The sequence below is a fragment of the Oncorhynchus kisutch genome, linkage group LG15, assembly GCF_002021735.2.
Source record: "Oncorhynchus kisutch isolate 150728-3 linkage group LG15, Okis_V2, whole genome shotgun sequence".
In the NCBI taxonomy this organism is placed as follows: domain Eukaryota; kingdom Metazoa; phylum Chordata; class Actinopteri; order Salmoniformes; family Salmonidae; genus Oncorhynchus; species Oncorhynchus kisutch.
Window position 1 is genome coordinate 9,601,021 of NC_034188.2, and position 22,339 is coordinate 9,623,359.

At 43.3% G+C, this 22,339-nt stretch overlaps 1 protein-coding gene across 3 annotated transcripts in view; it reads right to left on the reverse strand.

Moving 5' to 3' along the window:
- LOC109885611 (protocadherin Fat 2-like) overlaps positions 1-22,339 on the reverse strand; it is an 80,336-nt gene that overhangs the window by 34,390 nt on the left and 23,607 nt on the right. For all 3 annotated transcript variants that reach the window (XR_004202976.1, XR_004202975.1, XM_031789599.1), the window contains exons 5-20: positions 21,840-21,950; positions 21,324-21,533; positions 20,814-21,021; positions 17,081-17,220; positions 16,719-16,994; positions 16,297-16,507; positions 15,740-15,926; positions 12,102-15,585; positions 11,545-11,929; positions 10,983-11,179; positions 10,633-10,786; positions 8,240-8,473; positions 4,950-5,339; positions 1,303-1,514; positions 599-736; positions 205-348 (exon numbers count right to left, since the gene is read on the reverse strand). Coding sequence is in view for 1 of the 3 variants with exons in the window: in XM_031789599.1 (XP_031645459.1) it covers positions 205-348; positions 599-736; positions 1,303-1,514; positions 4,950-5,339; positions 8,240-8,473; positions 10,633-10,786; positions 10,983-11,179; positions 11,545-11,929; positions 12,102-15,585; positions 15,740-15,926; positions 16,297-16,507; positions 16,719-16,994; positions 17,081-17,220; positions 20,814-21,021; positions 21,324-21,533; positions 21,840-21,950 (6,681 nt within the window). In the remaining 2 variants the exon portion in view is untranslated. The remainder of the gene's footprint in view (positions 1-204; positions 349-598; positions 737-1,302; positions 1,515-4,949; positions 5,340-8,239; positions 8,474-10,632; positions 10,787-10,982; positions 11,180-11,544; positions 11,930-12,101; positions 15,586-15,739; positions 15,927-16,296; positions 16,508-16,718; positions 16,995-17,080; positions 17,221-20,813; positions 21,022-21,323; positions 21,534-21,839; positions 21,951-22,339) is intronic.

The window sequence follows — 22,339 nt, forward strand, 5'->3', positions numbered from 1 at the left end:
CGTCCGTGTGTGTGTGTGTGTGTGTGCGTGCGTGCGTGTGTGTGTGTGTGCGTGCGTGTGCGTCCGTGTGTGTGTGTGTGTGCGTGCGTGCGTGTGTGTGCGTGCGTGTGCGTCCGTGTGTGTGTGTGTGTGTGTGTGTGCGTGTGTGTGTGCGTGCGTGTGCGTCCGTGTGTGTGTAAAGGGTAAGTGGCCTGTGTTGGGTACCTGAAGGACCAGGTTGTGTTTAATCTGGGAGAAGACAGGTGGGTTGTCGTTGACATCGGACACGGTCAAGGTCACTTGGACCGCGGTAGACAGAGGAGGGTCTCCCTCATCGGCTGCTTGGACCGTCAGAGAGTAGTGAGTGATCTGGGACAGGGAGAGAGACCAGTTAGATACAGGATATCAGGGTTCTACGACTTCCTTGACTTCTTTCTCTTAGCTTTGTCTTAGCTCCTAGGAGAGCAAAGGGCTTCGACAGTTAATCTCCAGGGAACCCTGTTCTGAGTAGTTTTTTTCAACTTGATTCCAGGTGATCCCTTCCCCATATAAAAGCCTAAACTACCCCCCCCCCCCACTCCTCCCCACCCACCCCCACCCCCACCCCACTCCTCCTCACCTCCTCTCTGTCCAGCGTGGCCCTGACTATGATCTCTCCACTGCGAGGGTCGATGCTGAACTGCCCCTGAGGGTCTCCACTGGAGATGGAATAGTGGATGAGGTTGTTCAACGGCCCATCCAGGTCGATGGCTGTCACCTTGGAGTGGGGGAAGGAGGGGGAAGGAGGGGGAAGGAGGAGGAAAGGGGGTTTGAGAGGAGAGATAAGGGGCAGAGGAGAGGGGGTTGAGAGAAGAGGGGATTGGGAGGAGAGGGGATTGGGAGGAGAGGGGGTAGAGAGGAGAGGGGGTTGGGAGGAGAGGGGGTTGAGAGGAGAGGGGGATGAGAGGAGAGGGGGTAGAGAGGAGAGGGGGTAGAGAGGAGAGGGGGTAGAGAGGAGAGGGGGTTGAGAGAAGAGGGGGTTGAGAGGAGAGGGGATTGAGAGAAGAGGGGGATGAGAGGAGAGGGGATTGAGAGGAGAGGAAACAGTAAGCCTCATTGAACTGAGCTGCTTGGCTCTTATTGACACCAAATGAAATGACAGTCGTATTATTATTATCTCAACCAAACTGCCATGTTCTATAAGTACTTAGATGTGTTTCTATCCAAATGCCAAATTCAAATTCAAAACAACTTTATTTGTCCCCTCAGGGAAATGACTTGAGCACATTGAATTGTGTCCTACAATCACTGGTTTCTGAAGTGACAGTTGAGAGTGATAGCTACCTGCATCACCACATCACCAGGCGACAGGTCCTCTGAGACGTCAGCACTGTAGTCTCGCTGTCCGAACACGGGCGTGTTGTCATTGACATCCGTGATGTTGATAATCACCATGGTGATGTCGCTCAGAGTCGACTTGCCTCTCGTCCCCTCCAATGACAGGTAGTATTCACGACACCGCTCAAAGTCTAAAGAGCCATTCACAGCCAGAACACCTGAAAAACACACAACACAAACTCTATTAATTTAACTGACAGCTGTGTTTTAACTTGGTCTTGTGCACACTGACACAGTCCTGGGTTGACGTGTGGGTTTTGAGTATATGTTCGAAGCCTTCAAAAACAATAGGACAAATTACAGCGATTTACAAAGATTACCACAGTAACAATATATTCAATTCATCTTGTGGTGCTTTTGTTAAAAACTACAATGCTGACATGTTTCCACCTGGTGGTTTTTTTTGACAGCGCCCTTTCAATATCCCCCCCCCCCCCCTCTCTCTCTCCCCCCTCTCCTTCACTTTCCCTCTCTCTCTCACCCCCCCTCTCTTAATCTCCCACTCCTCCCTCCTCTCCCTCACTTCCCTCTTTCTCTCACCCCCCCTCTCTTAATCTCCCACTCCTCCCTCCTCTCCCTCACTTCCCTCTCTCTCTCACCCCCCCTCTCTTAATCTCCCACTCCTCCCTCCTCTCCCTCACTTCCCTCTCTTTCTCCATCTCCTTCCTTCCTTCCATCTCTTTATCTCTCTATCTATCTCTATCTCTCTATCTATCTCTCCGCATTTAAATGGGGCAGAGAGAGAGAGAGTTCCTGGGTTCCTGGGCCGTCTGCCAGTCTGGTTTACACACTTCATAAACACAAGACAAGATGACAACATAACAACAGACATAACTGCCACCTGCATTCCTCTTACAACCAAACCAGGTTTCAACATGTGCAATTATATCACACAGGTACAATTCTCTGTTTGCTGAGCTAGTTAAAAACTTCTAGAGCTGACCCTTGTTCAACAGAGTAGCTAGGATATTGTCCTTCATCTGTGATCAGTAAATAAGGCAGACAGACAGACAGACAGACAGACAGACAGACAGACAGACAGACAGACAGACAGACAGACAGACAGACAGACAGACAGACAGACAGACAGACAGACAGACAGACAGACAGACAGACAGACAGACAGACAGACAGACAGACAGAGACACAGACAGACAGACAGACAGACAGACAGACAGACAGACAGACAGACAGACAGACAGACAGACAGACAGACAGACAGACAGACAGACAGACAGACAGACAGACAGACAGACAGACAGACAGACAGACACAGACAGACAGACAGACAGACAGACAGACAGACAGACAGACAGACAGACAGACAGACAGACAGACAGACACAGACAGACAGACAGACAGACAGACAGACAGACAGACAGACAGACAGACAGACAGACAGGGGGACAGACAGACAGACAGGGGGACAGACAGACAGACAGGGGGACAGACAGACAGACAGGGGGATTGGCGTAGGTACCGGACCCCTCAGTGCTATTTGCCTTTTTCTGAATTTGTTTTGTATCATTTTTAAAACAATACAAAACATCCATAGACAAATGGCAACATACAGACGCTCACCAACATCCACAACATCACCCCTGCCCAGACCCACCTGCTCACACATCTGTCTTTCTCTCTCTCTGTTTTTCTCTCTCTCATACTCCCTCCTACACACATCTCCAGCGCCCGCATCTCTCTCTGCCACATGGCCTCAACCTGCACCATTTTGTTTCTCTCCGTCACCCCACGCACTTTCAACATTTAGATAAACTATTTTTCAAACTAAAGAAAACAAACTAATGTATTATGTCATACTGCAGGGCTCTGCTCTGAAGTACAACAACAAAGAGAATCATGAATTCAAACTCATTCAAACCTCTAAACTTTCTCTTTCATGTGCCCGCATCTCTCTCTGCCACATGGCCTCAACCTGCAGACCAAAGACCAAAGTTAAAAAAGAAAAGAAGATTAAGCTTCCAATGTCTGTCTCCATAGATACAACATCTAATACATAACATTAAGCTTCCACGTCTGTCTCCATAGATACAACATATAATACATAACATTAAGCTTCCACGTCTGTCTCCATTGATACAACATCTAATACATAACATTAAGCTTCCACGTCTGTCTCCATTGATACAACATCTAATACATAACATTAAGCTTCCAATGTCTGTCTCCATAGATACATCTAATACATAACATTAAGCTTCCACGTCTGTCTCCATTGATACAACATCTAATACATAACATTAAGCTTCCACGTCTGTCTCCATTGATACAACATCTAATACATAACATTAAGCTTCCACGTCTGTCTCCATTGATACAACATCTAATACATAACATTAAGCTTCCACGTCTGTCTCCATTGATACAACATCTAATACATAACATTAAGCTTCCACGTCTGTCTCCATTGATACAACATCTAATACATAACATTAAGCTTCCACGTCTGTCTCCATTGATACAACATCTAATACATAACATTAAGCTTCCACGTCTGTCTCCATAGATACAACATAACTAAAAAAGCCACTTCTTTACTTTGACACATGTAGCAATGACAACAAAACAACTGTGTGGTGCGATAATGGAACTATATACACAAATTGATTAAGTTGCTGACAAGCCCGGAGATTGGTTTTTCACTCAGTCCAACCAAGCTCAATGAGACTCCTTGCCCTGCTACAGGTAGATCAAACCAGGGAGGATTTGTAATGAATGGGATACCAAGAGAAGTCAGGGAGAAAACAGTAGGTACGGTATATAGGTGCATGTCAGTGCTGGACCAGGCAATATGATACCGTACTGACTATGTTTATACTCCTCCAGAGTAGCTGGTTGCTGTACATTGTATATCAGCAGGACCTTTACAAAATCTATCAAAAGTGCACCGGCAGTGACAATGTACTTTCAATCACTTCTCTGCCTCGCTGTGCAATACTGCTCCGATATCTGACTTCTGAGTGGCAATAGAAAGCAGACTTATCTCTGCCAAAACATTCAAGAAATGGTACTTCATTGCAGTCAGCAGCACGACCAGGTGAATAGGTATGTGCTTTTACCCTTTAGCGTTGCAACAACCTCATAAGTGGGCTTCTCTGCCTGCTCCCAGTTCTTTCTTGCTGATGTTGGTGTACGTTTTAGGGTTCAAAACAACCGTGTGGTGGGATGATTACTCTTGGGATGGAACTATACACAACCCGGCTACTGAATGGTTTGACAACTAATACAGAGATTGGTTGGCGCTTCATAAATATGTGAATTTGCACAAATGAACTCAAAAAAACTTTATGAAACCTTACGGAATTTCACGGAATCTCACAGAACCTTACTGACCCATGGGACTCAAGGAAGTAACGGAACAGAACCTTACTGACCCATGGGACTCAAGGAAGTAACGGAACAGACCCTTACTGACCCATGGAATTCAAGGAAGTAACGGAACAGAACCTTACTGACCCATGGGACTCAAGGAAGTAACGGAACAGACCCTTACTGACCCATGGAATTCAAGGAAGTAACGGAACAGAACCTTACTGACCCATGGAACTCAAGGAAGTAACGGAACAGAACCTTACCAGTTGCCGGGTGCAGGTAGAACCTTCCCCCCTCGTTGCCAGAGACGATGGAGTAGACGATGGGTTCCGTCTCGGTCCCGTCTCTAGTGAGGGCAGAGACGCTGATGACCTCTGTTCCTACTAAGGTGGATTCTGGGATCTGGGCGGAGTACTCCTGGCTCAGGAACACCGGCTGGTAGTCGCTCAGGTCGACAACGTGCACCGTAACTGTGGCAACGGAGTACAGTTGTCGGGGAAGCCCCCGGTCTGTGGCTTTGACCTTGAGTTCAAAGGTCGACCGGGTGTTTTCGGCCAGCGACCTCTCCAGGCGCAGGATACCGGAGAACTCTTCCAATGAGAAGTGGCCGCTGTTGTCCTCGAGTAGAGAATACTTCACCTCTGAGTTTATACCTGCAGAAGGAGAGGAGAGAATAAGGAGTCAGTCTGGTTGTTCTGAGCAGAGACTATTTCATATAGAGACAGGACACTATCTAGCTACTATTATCTCTATGACATTTCACCTCAGAGATCATATCTGCCGGAGGAGAATAGGAATTATCAGTCTGGTTGGTTTGGCACGGCGAATTTGGGTTTCTTCCAAAGTATGCTAGGAGTTAATGGCCTTATCAAAGCTGTATCAAAACAATATGCATTGTGCAATTATGAAGAACAATAAAATAATAAACATCAATAATAAACATCAATAATAAACATCTATAATAAACATCAATAATAAACATCAATAATAAACATCAATAATAAACATCAATAATAAACATCAATAATAAACATCAATAATAAACATCAATAATAAACATCAATAATAAACATCAATAATAAACATCAATAATAAACATCAATAATAAACATCTATAATAAACATCAATAATAAACATCAATAATAAACATCAATAATAAACATCAATAATAAACATCTATAATAAACATCAATAATAAACATCAATAATAAACATCAATAATAAACATCAATAATAAACATCAATAATAAACATCAATAATAAACATCAATAATAAACATCAATAATAAACATCAATAATAAACATCAATAATAAACATCAATAATAAACATCAATAATAAACATCAATAATAAACATCAATAATAAACATCAATAATAAACATCAATAATAAACATCAATAATAAACATCTATAATAAACATCAATAATAAACATCAATAATAAACATCAATAATAAACATCTATAATAAACATCAATAATAAACATCAATAATAAACATCAATAATAAACATCAATAATAAACATCAATAATAAACATCTATAATAAACATCAATAATAAACATCAATAATAAACATCTATAATAAACATCAATAATAAACATCAATAATAAACATCAATAATAAACATCTATAATAAACATCAATAATAAACATCAATAATAAACATCAATAATAAACATCAATAATAAACATCAATAATAAACATCAATAATAAACATCAATAATAAACATCAATAATAAACATCAATAATAAACATCAATAATAAACATCAATAATAAACATCAATAATAAACATCAATAATAAACAGCCATAATAAACATCTATAATAAACATCTATAATAAACATCCATAATAAACATCAATAATAAACAGCCACAGGGTAATACATGATTAGCTATGTGTTTCTACACACATACAGGAGTGGCCCTGTTCCTCAGGATAATACATGATTAAGTATGTGTTTGAAGGTTAACAATGAGGTAAGGCATGGGGGAAGTTTATGCAAGAGGGCTTTATAGACAAAATGAGAGCAATGTATCGATCCAGGAGACTTCAAAGAGGGCCAGCCTACTTTCTGATACAGAATGCATGCGATGTGTCCTGAACCTGCTGCCCGTAATAAAGCATAGCTGTCACGATCGTTTAAAGATGGATTGGACCAAGGTGCCGCATGGTAGGCGTACATTTTGAATTTATTAAATGACCACCAAAAAAACAAGAAAGATAAACGACACGTAAAGTTTTGTAGCGCTAACACAGCAACTATACAAAAACAAGATCCCACAATCCAAGGTGGGAAAAAAGACTGCCTAAGTATGATCCCCAATCAGAGACAACGATAAACAGCTGCCTCTGATTGGGAACCATACTAGGCCAACAAAGAAATAGAAACATAGATTTGCCCACCCAAGTCACACCCTGACCTAACCAAATAGAGAATAAACAAGGCTCTCTATGGTCAGGGCGTGACAATAGTGCACTGTGATAAACTGCATCCAATGATTTCAGTGTATTGGCAGCTGTATTCATATAGATGGTGTCGCCATTGTCTAAAGCCATCAGGAATGTTGACTGAATTATTTGTTTTCTACTATTTAACAAAAGACTGGACCTGTTCCCATAGAAGACGTCTATTTGAATTCTTAATTTCTTAACCAACTCATCAACATGATTTTTGAAAGATAGCTTTTCGTCAATTCAGATGCGCAGATATTTATAAGTGGGCACCCGAACAATGCATAAATTAGTGATGCATTTGTTGACTCATAACCCGTAGTCTCGGTGGTTATATCCACAGGGCAGGCAGATTTAAACTCATGAAATATTGTGTGGATGAAGGGCGGGTGGGTGGTGGTCAGGAAGTATATCGGAGAACTGTCTCTATGTTATGACTTGGGGGATAGGAGAATAGTCTCTATGTTATGACTTGGGGGATAGGAGAATAGTCTCTATGTTATGACTTGGGGGATAGGAGAATAGTCTCTATGTTATGACCTGGGGGATAGGAGAATAGTCTCTATGTTATGACTTGGGGGATAGGAGAATAGTCTCTATGTTATGACTTGGGGGATAGGAGAATAGTCTCTATGTTATGACTTGGGGGATAGGAGAATAGTCTCTATGTTATGACCTGGGGGATAGGAGAATAGTCTCTATGTTATGACTTGGGGGATAGGAGAATAGTCTCTATGTTATGACCTGGGGGATAGGAGAATAGTCTCTATGTTATGACCTGGGGGATAGGAGAATAGTCTCTATGTTATGACTTGGGGGATAGGAAAACAGTCTCTACCTTGGTAAGTATATTGGTGTAGAGCATCTGCTACATAAAGGGGAGATTTAGATTTGACCATAGAAATAGAATTACTAGGTCAGACAATGCCCCTCAAACCATACCTCAAAACGTCAATGTCCATTCTAGTCATTCTGATTCTATATATTTTGGCCCATAGAAATAGAATAACTAGATCAACAAATCCCATTTCAGACTATCCCTCAGAATGGGAATGTCCACTCTATTCATTTTATCTCAATAATATGACTTACCAGTGTCAGGGTCTTTGGCGTAGATGACAGCGATGGGTGTCCTGATGGTGGTGTTGTCGAACACAGTGACTTCATAGTGGTTGTTCGAGAACTTGGGAGGGTTGTCATTCATATCCTGGATCATAAGTAAGATGTCTGCTTGGCAGGAGCGGCCTCCACCGTCTGTGACTTTAACTACCAGATCATACTCCCTCACCTTCTCCCGGTCCAACTGGGCCAGAGTGAACAATTCCCCTTGTCACAAATAAAAATGACAAATAATTAGATGAACATAAAAGATGGACTTAACTTATTCCTTCTATCTCCTAGTGGAGCAGAGGGCATACAGTACAGTAAATGTATAGATGGAAACTGACTGACTGACTGACAGACACTGAGATGTATATCAAAATGGTGGGGGAAAAACCCTTAGATGTACAGTACCAGACAAAAGTTTTGACACACCTACTATTTTTTTGCTATTTTCTACATTGTAGAATAATAGTGAAGACATCAAAACTATGAAATAACACATATGGAATCATGTAGTAACCAAAAAGTAACATTAAAATATATTTTTTTATGATTCTTCAAAATAGCCATCCTTTGCCTTGAAGATAGCGTTGCACACTCTTGGCATTCTCTCAACCAGCTTCATGAGGAATGCTTTTACAACAGTCTTGAAGGAGTTCCCAAATATGCTGAGCACTTGTTGGCTGGTTTCTTTCACTCTGCGGTCCAACTCATCCCAAACCATCTCAATTGGATTGAGGTCGGATGATTGTGGAGGCCAGGTCATCTGATGAAGCACTCCATCACGCCCCTTCTTGGTCAAATAACCCTTACACAACCTGAAGGTGTGTTTTGGGTAATTGTCCTGTTGAAAAACAAATGATAATCCCACTAAGCACAAACCAGATGGGATGGCTTATCGCTGCAGAATGCTGTGGTAGCCATGCTGGTTAAGTGTGGTGGGAACCACACATATGGAGAACATCCGTTCACCTATTCTGCATCCCACAAAGACACGGCTGTTGAAACCAAAAAATCTCAAATTTGGACTTTCCACCAGTCTAATGCTCATTGCTTGTATTTCTTAGCCCAAGCATGTCTCTTCTTCTTGTTGGTGTCCTTTAGTAGTGGTTTCTTTGCAGCAATTTGACCATGAGGGCCTGATTCAGGTCTCCTCTGAACAGTTGAAGTTGAGATGTGTCTGTTACTTGAACTCTATGAAGCATTTATTTTGGCTGCAATCTGAGATGCAGATAACTCTAATGAATTTATCCTCTGCAGCAGAAGTAAGTCTGGGTCTTCCTTTCCTGTGGCGGTCCTCATGAGAGCCAGTTTCATCATAGAGCTTGATGGTTTTTGTGACTGCTTTCAAAATTCTTTAAATTTTCCGGATTGACTGACCTTCATGTCTTAAAGTAATGATGGACTGTTGTTTCTCTTTGCTTATTTGAGCTGTTCTTGCCATAATATGAACTTGGTCTTTTACCAAATAGGGCTATCTTCTGTATACCAGCCCTACCTTGTCACAACACAACTGATTGGCTCAAAAGCATTAAGAAGGAAATAAATTCCACAAATGAACTTTTAACAAGGCACACCTGTTAATTGAAATGCATTCCAGGTGACTACCTCATGAAGTTGGTTGAGAGAAGGCAAAGACTGTGCAAAGCTGTCATCAAGGCAAAGGGTGGCTACATTGAAGAATCTCAAACATAAAATATATTTAGATTTGTTTAACACTTTTTTGGTTACTACATGATTCCATATGTGATTCTGTGTGTTATTTCAATAGTTTTGATGTCTTCACTATTATTCTACAATGTAGAAAATAACAAAAAATGAAGAAAAACCCTGCATTGAGTAGGTGTGTCCAGACATTTGACTGGTACAGTATTTCAAAAGGATGGGAAAAAAGGGCCAGACAGTAGGCCTATGCATTCTTTAAAAATAGCATCACAGTTTACAAAATATTTACTGAAATCTATCAAAAAGAAACCATGAGAAGTACAAATAAATCACAACATATTTACATTTCTGGTAGTCGTTCACAGTTCTACCAGCGCCAAACCATTACTTTGGGTTGAAGGCCATGTTAAAGCTTCTCCTAGCATATATGTATTGTGATAGGACAAATTATTGAGATTATGAGCTCTGATTGGCTTACAATAATGAAGCTAGGCTAGTGCTATGACAAACAGGAAGTATGTTTGATGAGAAGCCAAAGCACCAAACATGGAAAAAAAACTATTTATGGTGGTCTGACAGTGCACCATCTTGTCTTCTTGAAGACCTCCGTTTAAGTATTTTGTAAGAATGGAGATGCTATCTGTCAAACCAAACAAATAATGGATTTCACTTAGGACCTCCATTTTTTTAGACCTCACATAAAAGTAGTCTCTAACCTGTCTTTTGATCAAGATGGAACTTGTCTGCGTTGGGGCCGTGGAGGGTGTAGGACACTAGTCCGTTGGTGCCGATGTCTGGGTCCGACGCTGAAACCTTCAGTATGAACATGCTTGACGGGGAATTCTCCATGACGACCTCTGTGTACAGCAACTGGACAGAAACATTGATAGTTAGCTACGTCTTAGGTCAAAGTGCAGTTGTTGATATTTTATTCATGCTTTAGGTAGGCTACTGCTCATTAATGTGTTACGTATGTATGAACTGTTATAAAGTCCTGATGTAGGTACAACATGTTACCGCTATCTACAGGAATCTAAGTGTCTACTGTCATGGCTGACTGACATACCTGCTCACACAGAGGACTGTTATCGTTGATGTCTAGGACATGGACCTCGACAGTGGCAGGGGCCTCGAATCTCCCGTCAGTAACTCGTATCTTCAGGGAGTAGTTATCTTTAGCTTCACGGTCAAGAGACTCTTTGAGGACCAGCCTCCATTCCTCTCCCTCTTGCACAATGGAGAACTGGCCTAATGGGTCTCCGTCTAAGGAAAAACATTTGAATGTAATACATGCATGTCAATGCTACCTGGGGGCCTATATGGGTTTTGATCATGTCCATCACATTTCTTCCTGTCATTGTAGTCACTTTTACACTTAGAATGAACCATATATATATATATTTCTCTGTTATAATGATCCAGTATAGACAATATATTGTTCTCTTATAATAAGCCGTTGTTATAGTAGATACTGTGTATTGCTCTGGAGAAATACTGAGCCCATCTGTTTCTTATTAAAATGTTGTCCATAATGCTGATAGACCTGAAAAACTACCATTCAACTACTTCAAAAAAGTGTATGTGATCAATCATTCAATCAACCAAATTAATCAATCAACAAGACTCACCTGTGATGTAACACGTGATCTGCCTGTTCTCTTTAGTCACATCCATATCAACGGTCGTCAGGCTCATGATGACATCCCCAGGCCTAGTGTTCTCCATGACAGACCCATGGTACACGTCCTCCTTGAACCGAGGAGGGTTGTCGTTCTCGTCAGTCACCGTCACCTCCACTAGAACTGAGGACGAGAGCTTCACCTCCCCCCCGTGGTCAGTAGCCACCACTGTGAAGCTGTAGTGCTGAGTCGTCTCACAGTCCGTTTCTCTCAGAGTAGTTATCCAACCGCTCTCACTGTCGATGGAGAAGACATCGGTGATGTCATCGGGTTCGGCTTCCAAGGTGTAGGTCACCTGTCCATTAGTGTCCTGGTCAGGGTCGTTGGCCGTCACCTGGATGGATGGATGGATTCATTCATTAATTAAAACTAAACTGTTATTGCCCTAAATGAGAATTTGATTTGCACATCATATGAACACAGAAATCGTAAAGAATTGTATACAACATTCAATTACAAAAATATAAGATTAATTAAAAAATATATATATCTGAAAAAGAACATACCTGGATGACGGTGGTTCCTGGTGGCATGTTCTCAGCCAGGAAGGCCTTGTAAGGGTTGGCCTCGAACACCGGCACGTTGTCATTCACATCCTGGACCTGGATGCTGACCGACACCAGCGAGGCTACGTCGGTCCCGTTGTGGTTGCCTTGAGCAATAACATCTATCTGATACCACTTGGTCTTCTCGTGGTCAATGCTCTTCTGGACGAGTAGAGTACCGCTCTCTTTATCCAGAGCAAACACTCTGTCTCTGTTACTCTCCACTGTGTTGCCATTGACCAGGCTGTAGATGACTGGCATGTCGGAGTCGGCCTTGATCGTCCCGATCTCTGTTCCCATGGAGATGTCCTCGGCTGCGGAGAAGGTGTAGAGCGGCTCGGAGAACTTCGGAAGAGGGACCTCAGGTGGGACTACTTTCACCTGCACCGGAACCGTGGAGTTGAAGAATGGTAATCCGCTGTCCCGAGCCTTGACTTTGAAGTTGAATATCTTGTTCTCTTGACCTATCAGACTCTCTTTGACGCTGACAATGCCAGTGAAGGGGTTGATCTCAATGATGTCCTCAGTCACTTCCTCTGCTTCGTCCACCGTGTAGGTGACGTCAGCATTTTTGCCGTCGTCTGCGTCGTACGCCACTATCTGAATCACGGGAGAGCCTTTGTTTACAGTAGACTGGATTGACACCTGGTACTCTGTAGCTTTGAACTGAGGGGCATTATCATTCTCATCTGTCAGGATAATCTTCACAGTGCAGAACGCTACTTTCCCTCCACCATCTTTAGCCATCACCTTGATGGCGATCACTCTTTGGGATGGGTTCTCTCTATCTAAAGGTTGAGATGTTATGATCTGTCCATTCTTGTCTATAGAGAATTTCTCATCTGCCAGTTTGTTGATGATGGTGTAGTCCACGCTGCCGTAAGGTCCATCGTCAGGGTCTATAGCGGCCAGGCGAATCACACGTGTTCCAGCCTCAGCGTTCTCAGCTAGTTCCGCCTCGTAGATGTTTTTGTTGAAATAGGGACTGTGTTTATTAGTGTTCATCATATCAATGTTCACAGGGGCTGTGTTCTGGAAAACTCCATCTGACACAGCCACGGTGAGGTTGTAGTATGGGTCCACATTTCTCTTGCAGACGTTAGAAAAGGAGATAATCCCGGAGGATTCGTTGATGGCGAAGTATCTTCCCTCATTACCTGAGAGGATCTTATACTGTAGATTGTTCAAGTCTTTGGTGTCGGGGTCCGAAGCTTGGATTTTTATGACGATGTGGCCACATTTGGCCATTTCATCCAGTGTTGCCTGATAATGGGTCTTGGAGAAGTTTGGAGGGTTATCGTTGACATCGGTTACGTTAACAATGACATAGGCATCGCTGCTCAACGGGTTCGTGCCATTATCTTTGGCTGTGATCTTTAACTGGAAGTGTTTTGTCTTCTCATAGTCCAACACCTGTGTCGTAACAATTAGACCACTCTGGGGGTCAATGTTAAAGAAGTCCGTTTCATTTTCCCCCATCCCCAAAATATGAAAGGTTAAGTCTCTATTTCTGCCGGAGTCTCTATCTGTGGCTGATATCTGTAATACAGACGTGCCTATGGGTAATCCTTCAGGTATATCCACTGTGTCAGTCAGCTTGGAGAAGACCGGAGCGTTATCGTTAACATCTTCAACCTCTATTTCGACAGCGGCCTCTGAAAAGGAGCCTGTCACAGAGTCAGTGGCTCGTACCGTCAATAGATGCATTGTCTGGCTCTCGTAGTCCAATAAATCAGTGACACTCAACACTCCTGTTTTAAAATCTATGTGAAAGTTTTTCGAGGCATTCTCCTCTTCCAGATTGTAAATAAGCCGATATCCCTCTGGGTTTCTTGCTTGTACATGCAAGATGGTGGTGAAGGGAGATATGTTTTCAGGGACTTTTAGAGGATAGAGCAAAGTCTGAAAAATGGGGTTGGTGCGATTTCTCACCGTGATACTCAGTTCTGCTGAAGTGGTCAAACTGGGCGAGCCCTCGTCTGTGGCCAGGACAGTCAGGGTATATTTATTAGCAGCTTCAAAGTCTATAGGCCGCTGAAGGGACACGTCACCAACATAAGGGTCTATCCTAAAGAGATCAAAATCCTCCTCCAACAAGTATATAACAGAGCCATTTTCTCCAAGATCCCTGTCAGACGCCATCACTTGAAAGATTACATCTCCTGGGTCTGTGTCTTCCGAGATCATCATGGAGTGAGGCAGGTTCAAGAACCTTGGTGGATTATCATTGACGTCAACTATGTAAACGTTGACGTGGGTTATTGCCCTGCGAGGGGGACTCCTCATGTCTCTCACCTCCACCACTATGTCATAGACATCCTGCTCCTCTCTGTCGAAGGGGACGCCGGTGGTCTCAAGCACCCCTGATGTCGGGACTATAGAAAACCGTCCCATTGGGTTCAATACAGAGTAAATCAGAGGCTCGTTCAAGTAGCTACCTGATGCTCTCAAAACAACTAACATGTTGACCGACATCGTATTCTCCACACTGGTGGCTGCATACAATCCCTGCTCAAATTGAAGATGGCCGCCTGCTGTTATGTTGGTGACGTTTACCTTAACTGTAGCAAGGTCTTTGTACAGGCCGTCAGAGGCTTTGACCAGCAGCTGGTAAAAGGATTTAAACTCTGAAACATTGTTTACAGAGATAGCACCAGTGGAAGGATGAATGAGAAAAGCATTGTGAATGTTGCCCTCTGTGATGCTGTACGAGACAGCTGAATCTGCATCTTGTGCCGTAACCCGTACAACCTCCATCTCTCTGACGGGAGGGAAGATGATGGACGACTCGTACACCGGCCTAGAGAATATGGGGGAACAGTCATTGAAATCCAGGACACGGATGGTGACTCTGGCTGGCTCTGCTGCGTACAGCGACGGTTCCCCTGAGTCCCGTACCTGAATGCTGAAGTGAAACTCAGGTGTTTCTTCAAAGTCCACCTCAGATATCACAGAGAGTGTACCCATGCTGGGATCTATCTTGAAGACTTTCATCGCTTCCAGCTCCAGGATTTGGAAGACTAGGAGAGAGTTAGAGTCCCTGTCAGCATCAGAGGCTCGTATCACCAGAGGTGTGTTGCTCTCCCCCATCACCATGCTGTTTATGTGAGCAGACTCACTAATCTGGCCATGGAATTTCTCCTGGAGGAACACCGGAGGGTTATCATTCTCATCTATCACATAGACGTAAACAACCGTATCTGACGAGGCTCCTGCCGAGGTGCTGGCATGCACTTTGAGTTTGTAAGAGAAACACCTCTCGAAGTTGAGGCTTGCTTGGACAGAGAGAACTCCGGACTCTGCATTGATGTGGAACGTTCCGTTAGGGTCTCCATCTTTGATGCTGTAGTGGACTGCGGATGGGCTGGCTGCTGAGACAGTGATCACGGGAGTTCCCAGAGGACTGGCTTCACTGACTTCTGAGAATAACTCATCAGAGGGGAACCTGGGAGAGAGAAGAGAGAATGGCTTTTATTAACAATTAGAAAAGCAGTATATAATATCAACAGTACCTGAAGTTGAATTATTTGATGCAATTTACAAATCAAAGCATTTAAGAATTATCAAACAACATAATACTAGTTTATATACATATTAACCTGGGAGGGGTTCTGTCTGAGAGCAGGACGGTGATGGAGACAGAACAGAGATCGCTGTGCTGGGGAAAACCCTGGTCTGTGGCCTTCACTGTCAGATGAAACTGCTCCTGGGGTAGGCTGTCCAGAGGTTTGGCAATAGTGATACTCCCCAGCTCGCCATCAATGTCAAAGGTGTTGTCGACGTTCCCTGTAAAGATGAATCAAAGACCAAATCAACAAATATTGTTGAATGTTTGAAATTGTCAACCCATTTGCCTATATGTGAACAGTGGGTTAACTGCCTTGTTCACAGGCAAAAGTACAGATTTTTACCTTGTCAGCTCTGAGATTTGATCTAGCAACCTTTCAGTTACTGGCCCAATGCTCTAACCACTAGGCTACCTGCCACCCCCAGAATGTGAGTGATCAATCAAGTTAAAAACATTCTCAAATATATAATATACTTATGCTGTAGCACTCTTATAAAGAATGCTAAAAATAGATAATCATATTTGAAGATTTTTCACAATTCAAATCCATCATAATCTACCACTCATAATCTCTGATCTGTGTTGTACCTGAGTGAAGGGAGTAGATAATCTGAGCGTTGCTCCCCGTGTCCTTATCCACAGCCTTGACACGCAGCACCTCTGTCCCAGCCGCAGCCAGATTGGTGATAGTTCCCTCATAGCCGGCCGCCAGGAAGGCAGGAGAGTGGTCGTTGCAGTCCTCCACATAAACCACTGCCTTCACAAAGTTTCTTTTCACTGGGATCTCCTGATCTCGAACCTACGCATTTAAAGGAGATGGTGAGAGCAGGACAGTATAGGGACATTAACTTAATCAAAATCAAATTCCTAGATAACCAGCAAAAATTATTGCTATAATCAGACAGAGATGACTTTGCTTTGTGAAACTGTTATGATAGATACACTGTACTTTAGATCCTCCATGTTTTCAAATGGTAAGGGAGATAACTAAAAAACATCAACAACATTACCATCACAATGAGGGTGTGCACAGAAAGCTTCTCACGGTCCAGCTGCTCAGTCATGACCAGAACACCACTCTTATGGTCCAGATGGAAGATCTTCAGGCTGTCTGGATGGACGCTGCCGTGGAGCGAGTAGATGAGTTTGCTGTTGCTGTCTTGGTCCTGAGCAGAGATGTGGAGGATGTCCTTCCATGGAGAGGTGTCTTCCGGTACACTGACCTCGTAGATGGACTTCATGAACATGGGTCGATGCTCGTTCATGACCAGCACACGGATATATGCCTAGGAGACATACAGACAGGAAGAGAAACTTAATCTAAAGTTTTACGATAACTACTGATTTACGATATATTTCATATGTGTATCACCTGTGTGGTTGCGACCTGATGCCCGTCTGTAACCTGTACAGTCAGATTATAGTTGGACTTCTTCACTGCATCCAGAGGCCTGGCGATCACGATGCTGCCTGTGTTCCTCTCAATGTCAAAGTCCTGCTCCTCATCGCCCCCTGGGGTAGAACAACACAATAGATAGGAGATGGTAGAAATAAATCAATATCATTCAATCATCCCATACAAGGACCGTTTCAAGTTTGACCGTTTGAAATTTGACAGTTGAAAGGCCTCAATAGAAGCCTGCCCAGAGTCCCTCAGGATGTTTGGCTTCATATGTGTCTGTCACTGAGACTGGCACCAATAGTCTTATGGGAGGAGTGAGTGAAAGCCCATACGGCAGTTGTGACACACAGGTGTGTCATCCAGAACCATAATGACTTGGCCGTGGTTGGAGGATCATTCTTTCAACAGATGGACTTGTGGGCATTGGAGCGTCCACTGGAAACGGAGTTTGCCCAGTCAGGACAGGTGGAAAGACAAGAACAACAACATAACATCCCAAAGCTACTGAGAGAGGTCAATACCTAATTTCACCCCTTCGAATCTTGTTGGCCATCGTCCTGCATGCGTGCTTGTGAATACAGAATATGAGCTAAAAAGGCCTCTCCCCTCACTGAATATGGACACAAAAACAGGTACTGTTTTGAACCCGTATTACTCCCTGTGCATACTATGCCTCATTTACTGAGACTAAATCAAAAACGATGTGCCAGTATGGGGCCAACGAACCACCGTCATCCTCACATGCTCAGCCATGTATGTATTAATGACAGAAAACAAGGTTGCAGCAAAGGGTTGGCCCCCTGTGTCCAAGTGTCGCAGAATAAGTGTAACACAATTGTTTTAAGGGGAAACGTTTGGCAGCGACACACTTCGAACAGACGTCGGGAACAGTAGGGGTAAAGCTCATGCTTGTTCAGCCAGATGGTGTTTATTAAGAAATAGATGCACCTTTTCAAGGCTCACATGACTCCATTTTAAACAAGCTTTCCCTTTTTTTATACCACCGGTGGGGACCACGTTTAAATACAACCTAAAAAAGAAAAAAATCACATTATGGAATAATTAATCAAATGTTTAGATTTCTAGTTGGTGCTTTTGCCACAAGTGAAAAACAAAACGCAAGTTGGTGTTTATTGTCATGAGTCTTCCCACTGGATACAGACGTCAATTCAACGTCTATTCCACGTTGGTTGAATGTAATTTCATTGAAGTTATGTGGAAACCATGTTGATTCAACCAGTTGGTTGTTCTGGAGGCAGAACTGAGCGATTTCCCCTTAGATAGGCCAGCTGCAAAGTTATAATTGGTTAGAGGTTAGAGGTTTGATGACTGTGAAGCTGCCTTTAGAACAACATTCATGATGAAAAACGCTAATCTGCGGGAAAACAAACATCAAATGTATTCCATGCCCAGATTAAAAGATATTGAAAGAGACAAAGAAGAAATAGATTGTTTAAATATATATTAGTTGACCAGATGGAGGGTTGAACAGCAGCTGGCACAGTCGAAGAACAAGTCAAATGAAAAGCTGAAAACCTCAACACGTTAGAACTGCATTGGCTGCCACACTCAGCCATCAAACGCTTTTCGAAGGCGCCATCTAAATTGCCATGTTTGAGTTCATGCATGTCCCATCGCAAAGCTTTCATGCTTTCATTGGAATATTTTCACAAACATATCTCTGCAGCAGGAATTGTAACACTATAGTGTTACAGGATGTATCACCACCCGGCCGTGATTAGGAGTCCCGTAGGGTGGCGCACCATTGGCCCAAAGTCGTCCGGGTTTGGCCGGGGTAGGCCGTCATTGTAAATATGAATTTGTTCTTAACTGACTTGCCTAATTAAATAAAGGTTAAATAAAGGTTATATAAAGGTTAAATAAAGGTTATATAAAGGTTATATAAAGGTTATATAAAGGTTAAATAAAGGTTTTATAAAGGTTTTATAAAGGTTATATAAAGGTTAAATAAAGGTTATATAAAGGTTATATAAAGGATTTATAAAGGTTATATAAAGGTTCAATAAAATAATTTAAATGTAAGTGCTACCGTACTTGATTTTTGGTATCAATTGTTATCTTTTCCATGTTAATCCAAGTTCATTTAATTGTCAAAGAGCTGGATGAATACTTTAGCAAAGGGTCAGCAGCGTGCTCTGCCACGTGGCCACGTGAGGTAGATCATCCATCAGAGTTAGGCTCTATCTATCCTGTCGTGTCCTGGCCCTTCATCTGAGGAAATATGTCTGTGTTCTCCTCGTGCTGGGGTGTAGGGCACACACATGCACGCATGCGCACACACACACACACACACACACACACACACACACACATTGAGCAACTGCCTCTAGCTGAGGTGTTATCTGCCACACCGAGACCAGGCCTGCTCTACTTTGTTCAACAGCAGGCTGACATGAACTCAATGTATTACCATCATAGTTTACATGGGGCACAGCAAAGCACACAGAGCACAGCAAAACACACAGAGCACAGCAAAACACACAGAGCACAGCAAAGCACACAGAGCACAGCAGAACACACAGAGCACAGCAAAGCACACAGAGCACAGCAAAACACACAGAGCACAGCAAAACACACAGAGCACAGCAAAACACACAGAGCACAGCAGAACACACAGAGCACAGCAAAACACACAGAGCACAGCAAAACACACAGAGCACAGCAAAACACACAGAGCACAGCAGAACACACAGAGCACAGCAAAACACGACTCACATGCCACATTCTCCTCAATAATAATCTCCTTTCCTTCGCAATCCATTTGCAATCTTTTGACGGGTCAGGTTTTGTACATGTTGACAAATCATCTTCATTTTGACTCATCCCATTTGGTCAGTGTAATAAAACGGCTAACTTTACTCGAAGCCTTTATTGTGAGTAATATAACTATTGCTATAACAACATCAAGTTACACAAATCTGATCATATTTTAGTTTCTAGAAAATACGGTGTAATTCTATTCACTAAAAAAACACTTCTCTACTTTTGCGTGGTCCATATCACCAACACACTGCACACAACACACTGCACACAACACACAACACACAACATACTGCACACAACACACTGCACACAACACACAACACACAACATACTGCACACAACACACTGCACACAACACACAACACACAACACACAACACACTGCACACAACACACAACACACAACATACTGCACACAACACACAACACACAACACACAACACACTGCACACAACACACAACATACTGCACACAACACACAACACACAACATACTGCACACAACACACTGCACACAACACACAACACACTGCACACAACACACAACACACAACATACTGCACACAACACACAACACACTGCACACAACGTACTGCACACAACACACAACATACTGCACACAACACACAACATACTGCACACAACACACAACACACAACACACTGCACACAACACACTGCACACAACACACTGCACACAACACACTGCACACAACATACTGCACACAACACACAACACACTGCACACAACACACAACACACTGCACACAACACACAACACACTGCACACAACACACAACACACTGCACACAACACACTGCACACAACACACTGCACACAACACACAACACACAACACACTGCACACAACACGATGCACACAACATACTGCACATCTCCACCCGTCAGATGTTAGTCCTCACCTGTGATGTCATACCACAGTAGCCTCTGTGTCTCCGTGAGGATGATCCCCACCATGTGTGTGACAGGATCCGTCTCCATGACAGCGAAGGTGAAGTGTGGCTCGTCAAACGTCAGCGGATCTGAGGTGGGCGTCGGCTTGGAGACCCACTCTACGTCGAGGCGGACTGTCGACGATCTCACCGGGCTCCCATGGTCCTTTGCTTTGATCTGACAGAGGGAAGGGTTGGGATGGAGAGGACACTGTTAATGTTATTGCGCTGGGGTGTGGATCTTTGTGTTACTCATCACAGTACATAAGAAAATGACAGGGTACATCACAATGGTATTCACATGCAAGTTTACACACTCCCTGCATGTGAATGAGAGCCATGAAAGAAGGTGTGATTGTATTTATTTAGGGATAGCAGGTGTCCCTAAAGAGTGTTCCACCATTTTGTGTGAATGTGAAAAGCAGAAGAATCAGTGGAACATGGTAATTGTGGTGTTCTATCATAATATTGTCCACCTACCGTGAGGATGCTGTAGTTGCCTGCTGTGAAATCTCCCCGTGCCGTCACCACCCCAGTGTCTGGATGGATCTCAAACTTCTCGTTCTGGTTGTCCTGGAGACTGAAGGTGACCTCAGCATTAGGCCCTTCATCGTCGTCCTGGGCAACCATCCGACACACCTCCACCTGTGGCTTCACCCCCTGACCCTTGTGTTGCTCAGGTAGTTTGACCTGGAAATAATCAATGAATCAATCAGTCACATTTATTTACAAAAGCCCTTTTTAGTTGTCACAATGTGCATCCTATTCCATAAATAGTGCACTTCTTGTTGCCAGATCCCTACATGGTCCTTGTCAGAAGTAATGCACAATGGCATTTTGACCAATCAGATCAGCTCTGAAAAATATATGATGTGAAAAGATCTGATGTGATTGGTCAAAACAGCAATTAGTTGAAAAAAAAAATCTGAATTGGGCTGCCCTATGTAGGCTGTGTTTATAAATGTAGGAGACCCCAAAGAGCCAACAAAAGCAGACCTGGATGAGCTTGTGGTTGAACTGGGGTCTGTTGTCATTCTCATCCAGCACCTGGATGATCACTGTCGAGGTGGAGCGGAGAGGAGGGGCTCCGTTGTCCGACACTATCACCTGAGAGGAGGAAGAGGGGTTTAGTTAGTCGAACAGTAGGATGTGGAGGAAGAGGGTTTAGTCTAACAGTAGGATATGGAGGAGGAGGGTTTAGTCGAACATTAGGATGTGGAGGAAGAGGGTTTAGTCTAACAGTAGGATATGGAGGAAGAGGGTTTAGTCTAACAGTAGGATATGGAGGAAGAGGGTTTAGTCTAACAGTAGGATATGGAGGAGGAGGGTTTAGTCTAACAGTAGGATATGGAGGAAGAGGGTTTAGTCTAACAGTAGGATATGGAGGAAGAGGGTTTAGTCTAACAGTAGGATATGGAGGAGGAGGGTTTAGTCTAACAGTAGGATATGGAGGAAGAGGGTTTAGTCTAACAGTAGGATATGGAGGAAGAGGGTTT